Source organism: Chlorocebus sabaeus, chromosome 10, assembly GCF_047675955.1.
Source record: "Chlorocebus sabaeus isolate Y175 chromosome 10, mChlSab1.0.hap1, whole genome shotgun sequence".
NCBI lineage: Eukaryota > Metazoa > Chordata > Mammalia > Primates > Cercopithecidae > Chlorocebus > Chlorocebus sabaeus.
The window spans coordinates 129,210,156-129,216,155 of NC_132913.1; the positions used below are offsets into that span (position 1 = coordinate 129,210,156).

Below are 6,000 nucleotides of genomic sequence, written 5' to 3' on the forward strand. Positions count from 1 at the left end.
ACAGGCTTGAGCCACCGCGCCCAGCCTCAGTTTTTAGTCACTTTCAGTGCGTCATCGTCATGTGGCTGTTTGTGCAGCCAGCTCTCGGGGGAGGGGTAAAAGACCACGGTTTACACCATTTCCCAAGGGGTGGGTGGGCGTGAGGCACGTCCATCAGGAGACGTGCTGCTCTACTTCTACAAGTGTCAAGGCGAATGTCGAGAATGAAAGCATGAGGCACTTGTTGTAGGGGGTCCTCGGAACCAGGTGCCACTCCTTGGCCTGACAGGGAACCCTGCCCCTCCCAGGTCTCCACTGTGCCCCAGGCATGCCCGCCCCACTCCCCCACGGCCCTCTTGGCTTGAGCTCCCTTTGGAGGGTGGGTTGGCCTGTGGTGAAGAGACTTGTGGGCTGGGCTTGGGGATGGGCAGGGTTCTGTGAGGAACTCCAGCCACAGGCTCCCCCATGTCATGAAAGTAAAAGGGGGCCAGGCCCGGTGGCTCACGCTTGTAATCCCAGCACTTTGGGAGGCCGAAGCGTGCAGATTACAAGGTCAAGAGTTCGAGACCAACCTGGCCAACATGGTGAAACCCCATCTCTACTAAAAACACAAAAATCAGCTGGGCGTGCTGGCACACACCTGTAGTCCTAGCTACTCAGGAGGCTGAGGCAGGAGAATCGCTTGAACCCGAGAGGCAGAGCTTGCAATGACCCGAGATCGTGCCATTGCACTCCATCCTGGGTGACAGAGTGAGACTCCATCTCAAAAAAAAAAAAAGCAGAAGGGAAAACCATCCTTTCTTCAGTTAACTTAAATTTTAGACTAAGGAGTCACATTTGTATGGAACTGAAATGTGGCTTTCTGTTAAAATTATTCAGTTGTCTGAACTTGGCCCCGCCCTCCAGCCTTCTGCCCACCCTGTTGTGTCCCTGCTGCCCCCGCACGTGGGCCCCATCTCCATCGCTTCTGCCCTGTCAGGTCAAAGCACTCAGCAGGGCCGCCTCCCCCACCCCTGCTCACATCTCCTGCCAGCCCCCCTCACTCCCAGCCTCCCCAAAGCCCACCTCCGACATGAAGCTTCCCTGAGCCGAGCCTGCAGATTGGGTTTCTTGCGCCTGTAGGATGTCCTGTGGTCTTTCCTGGACAGTAAGTTCTTCGGGACTTTGTCCCCTCCTGTCCCCTCTTGTGTCACCCAGTTGGGTCTCAGCAGGCCCTTGGGCCCCATATGGCAGTGGGTGGGGGGACCGTCTGCTCCCGCCTGGGACCTGTGCTCAGCTTCCCGCCCCTCCACAGCACTGCTTCATGATGCCCCAGTCCCTGGGCGTCATCGGAGGGAAGCCCAACAGCGCCCACTACTTCATCGGCTACGTTGGTGAGTCGGGTTTCTACCACGTCCCTGTGGGCCTGTGCCCTTTAAAGGGCATTCTGTGAGCAGGTCCCACACGCCAGGTGGCCACTTGAGGCCACCAGTAGAAAAGCAGCATGCTCTGAGGAGGGGGGTTCACGTGCAGCCTGGCCGCTGGCAACCTCCTGCGTACCCCATTCCCTGATGGTCCCATGCCCTCGGCTCCCTCCCCTCCTCCTGCCCGCTGCTTCTCAGCATGATGTGGGTACAGTGGGTCTGAAACGCGGCCACCTCTGTCCCTTTCCTCTGCCGGCTCGGCCGCCCATCTGCCTGCCTGCCTCGTCCTCCCAGGTGAGGAGCTCATCTACCTGGACCCCCATACCACGCAGCCGGCCGTGGAGCCCACCGGCAGCTGCTTCATCCCGGACGAGAGCTTCCACTGCCAGCACCCGCCGTGCCGCATGAGCATCGCAGAGCTCGACCCGTCCATCGCTGTGGTACGTGGCGGCCTCCTGATCACTCAGGCCCGTGTTCCCAGTCGTATTGTGCTGAACGCTGTTTGGGAGTGACGAGGAAAATCTTCAGATTTTTGCATTTTGGTTTTTTTTCAACGTTGGGATGAGTACTGTGTTCACGCGGTTGGGATTCTGAAGGGTACAAGAGCCTGAACCGTGTCCTCGCACCCTCACGTCCCTCCCCCAGGCACCACCTCCTGCGCAGCCTTCGTGGCCTTCGAGTGGCCCGGAGAGGGTGTGTCTGGGCGTGAGCATGTGTGGGCACGTGCTGAGTGTGCGTGGATGAGTATGAGCCATGGTGTGTTCCCCTCACACCTACGTTTAAACACGCGGGCGGTCCCTCCACCGCCTCCAGTGTCACCTTCCTCACACCCACACACACGGGCGGCCCCTCCACCCCCTCCTGTGTCACCTTCCTCACACCCACACAGACACACGGGCGGCCCCTCCACCCCCTCCTGCACCACCTTTTGTTTTCCGGAGTTTCTGACTTGACCTCTCTGGGGGATTTCCTAAGAACGAGCTTCCCTGTTTTTCCATTTTGATTACCTAGTTGTGATTTTTGGTGTGTGATTTATGCAGACCTGCCTGCCCTCAAATATATTTGATGGGGAAAGAGACCAAAGAAAAGCCCCTAGAAATCATGAATGACAGTGACATGCTTAGGGGAGCAGTTAACTGAGTCAGGGGCTTTGTTGTGGGTGCTCTGCCTCGTTCAGGAGGAAGAAGGCAGATCTGGGCCTGAAATGGCACAGTCTCTGAGCTGTGGCACAGCCCCAGAGCGCACGCTGCACTCTATGCACCTGCTGGGCAGGGTGGCAGGAGTGGGGAACATGGGCTAGAACTCTGTGACTCACACTTTTTTTTTTTTTTTTTTGAGATGGAGTCTTGCTCTGTCACCCAGGCTGGGGTGAGTGGCGCGATCTCGGCTCACTGCAAGCTCCGCCTCCCGGGTTCCCGCCATTCTCCTTCCTCGGCCTCCCAAGTAGCTGGGACTACAGGCTCCCGGCACCATGCCCGGCTAATTTTTTGTATTTTTAATAGAGATGGGGTTTCACTGTGTTAGCCAGGCTGGTCTCGATCTCCTGACCTCGTGGTCCACCCGTCTCGGCCTCCCAAAGTGCTGGGATTACAGGCTTGAGCCACCGCAGCTGGCCTGGCTCACACTTCTTACCAGAACCTAGTCACGAATACGTCGTCTAACTAGAATTAAGTATGTTTGTTACCGTAAATGCAGCTTGGTGGCTTACAGTGATTGGCAGTCTCTCAGGTCAGGCTAGAGACGGGAGCGGACGCGCGAACGTTGAGGAGTTGAGACCAAAGGGGCCACCCGGTGGGATAACTGTCCTCACCCGTGAGGAGGAGGAACGTCCCCTGTCCCCCGGGGAGAGTGCTCCCACATGAGCCGGGGCCGCGGAAACAGCGTCTTCAGAGGAAGGGAGTGCCCAGTTTGAACTACTCCCATTTCGTCTTTGTTTTCCCTGTTTCTTTTTCTTCCTGTGTTAACATCGGCACGTCTGGCAGCATTAATCCCTAGTGACCGTCGTTACAGGCGGCTTCCTAGTGACTGTCGTTACAGGCGGCAGCTTTAAGGATGTGATTAGGGTGATCCTCGGCAGGTCCCCTGTCTCCTCAGCAGGAGGCCTCCTGTGTCAGTGTCTTTGGGCAGTTCTCAGTGGTCTTTGCCACCAGTTGCTACCAAGCTTCCAGGGAGATGCTGGGTGAAGGCTGAGACCCAGCGGCCCTGCCTCACAGTCGCAGAGAGAAGAGCTCTCCACTTGGCCCTAACTCATAACCTGCCTCATTCCTGGAAGATTCCGTGAGGCCTAACAGATGCACACCACATACCATCTCATGGGTGAATCAAGGCAGAGCAACATAGTGGAACCTGAGGGGAGCTGGGCACTGGTGCAGCGGGCCGTGCACAGGGCACCCTCGGGGCTCCTTCCCGGCCCCAGGAGGCGAGACAGGCCGGAGTGTCCAGCACGTGCACGCTGGGGGCCTTTGCTGCGCCACTGGCTGGGGGAACGGAAGCCCCTGCCTCTTCGCCGACTGCAGATGTGGGTGTACTGTTCTGCTCATAGTCATTTCGTTTTAGGGGTTTTTCTGTAAGACTGAAGACGACTTCAATGACTGGTGCCAGCAAGTCAAAAAGGTTTGTAGCCGCCCCACCATCCACAGCCGAGCTGAAACACCCAGGGAGACAGGCAGCGGGGTGTGCAGGGGCCGAAGGCCAGCGTCCAGGTCTCAGGCAGCCTCACGGGGCTGGGGGTAGCTTTGTCCTGCCTGGCACAGCTGTGCAGCTGAACGGGGTGGGGTGTCCTGGATTGCACACCTGGCAACACGGTGAACAGCCCTGGGGACGGGTGTTGCGTGTTGACTTTAGAATGGGATTTCCAGTGTCCTCATCCATCTCCTGTTGAGTGAGGCTGCCCCTAATGACCATGTCTCACTAACAGCTGTCTCTGCTCGGAGGTGCCCTGCCCATGTTTGAGCTGGTGGAGCAGCAGCCTTCACACCTGGCCTGCCCTGATGTCCTGAACCTGTCCCTAGGTGAGAACTGCGGCTGCAGGGCCAAGTCCAGGTGGGGTCCCTCGGAGGTGGGGTCCCTCGGGGGTGCGGTCTGTGCCTTTGCTTCCCCAGTCGTGGCCCCCTTGGTTTTGACTATTAAGGTGTGTGTGAGCCTCCACTGTGAGCACATGGCAGTGGTTTGCCTGTGAGACCAGGGGCAGAGTGGAGCGTCCTCTCCTCCAAGCCTGCGCCCAGCAACCCGGGACCCCCCTCGCCTTCCCCACCCACGCTGCCTGCCCAGGGCACTGTGGAGCTGGGCGTGCTCCCATGGGGTCCTCACGGCTCTGGAGCAGACAGAACACACAGACTCTGTGATGACGCAGTCCTGGGTGGGGGACTCGTCCACTTGGGCACCACTGGCCATGGGTGGCGTAGACCCCTTGGACCATGGCTAACGTGCCGAAGGATCTGGCCTGGGCTCGTGCAGTGAAGCGAGTGTGTGGCTGTGAGCTTGTCCTCCTCGTACCTGTCTCACCATGAGGAGCTCTACAAGGCAGTGACAATGGAACCACTCCTGATGACCACGAGGGTCAGGGTGCAGCGTGGGAGACACAGGACAGAGGCCCCCTCAGGCCTGAGATTGTGCCGGCCGCCCTGGTCTTCCTCACCCTGCCCTGCTGCTCTTCCCTGCTCCCTCCCCCCATATTCACAGGTCTCCACAGCCCTGGACCTTTTCACAGCTGCTTGGGGACAGCTGTCTGTGGGCCCCTCAGGGTGGGACTACAGAGCAGGTGCTGCTCGGTCTGCCCCATGCCACGGGCACTTGACTCACACGGAAGTAGCCCACTTGAGATGCCTGATGAGCTATGTCCTGTTCCTTCTAGATTCTTCTGATGTAGAGCGACTGGAAAGATTCTTCGACTCAGAAGATGAAGACTTTGAAATTCTGTCCCTTTGAAAATCCTGGGGTCGGGGGTGGCACCTGTGAGAGCCTGGGGCTCCTGGTGCTGCCGCATTTCATCCATACCGCCCGCTCGCCTGCCGAGGGCTGCGCCCCGTGCTGCCTCCCCCCAGAGGGCCACCCGCTCTGCTCGTGGACTGAGGCTGCGCTGCCCGGGAGGCCTTACTGCTTGGTGTCCGACTGCCCAGCTCAGAGTGCCCATCAGGGCCTGTGCATCTGCACACGGAGCCGTCTGTCAGGAGCTTCCAGAGCGTTCTCTGGACACTGCCAGCCCCGCGTTAGCGCCTGGGCCTCAGTCCCACTTGCTCCCAGGCGCCAGTTCTGTGGTTGGTTTGGAATTAAAGTCCTGTTTGAAGTTGTCAGACACAGACATGAATTTCTGGGGCGCTTCCTGAGTCAGTCTCAGAAGACCTGTGCAGGCTGGCATGAGAGGAGCAGCAGCCACGCTGCGGCCCCACGCCCAGGGACCGGGCTGCTCTCGAGGGGGGCGCCCATGGCTGTGTCCTCTGCCCAGCCTGGTTACCAAGGGCCACCTCGGGGGGAGATGAGGTCGGAGGAACAAAGGCAAAGGTTGCTTTGGGGGAGAAGTATTCAGGAAGTGGGTGTGTGGGAAACCTGAAGATGGCGTGCAGAGGACATGGTGTGGGCAGCCTGGGCAGAAGGGTGGCTGGCTGTCCTGGGGCTGCTG

The 6,000-nt window shown here is 59.0% G+C and overlaps 1 protein-coding gene across 2 annotated transcripts in view; it reads left to right on the plus strand.

Moving 5' to 3' along the window:
• ATG4B (autophagy related 4B cysteine peptidase) overlaps positions 1-5,674 on the plus strand; it is a 29,872-nt gene extending 24,198 nt beyond the window's left edge. For both annotated transcript variants that reach the window (XM_007967002.3, XM_038001259.2), the window contains 5 exons: positions 1,274-1,352; positions 1,677-1,822; positions 3,939-3,995; positions 4,300-4,393; positions 5,236-5,674. In XM_007967002.3, the coding sequence (XP_007965193.1) occupies positions 1,274-1,352; positions 1,677-1,822; positions 3,939-3,995; positions 4,300-4,393; positions 5,236-5,309 (450 nt within the window). In that variant the 3' untranslated portion in view covers positions 5,310-5,674. The remainder of the gene's footprint in view (positions 1-1,273; positions 1,353-1,676; positions 1,823-3,938; positions 3,996-4,299; positions 4,394-5,235) is intronic.
• Positions 5,675-6,000: the final 326 nt, after the last annotated feature.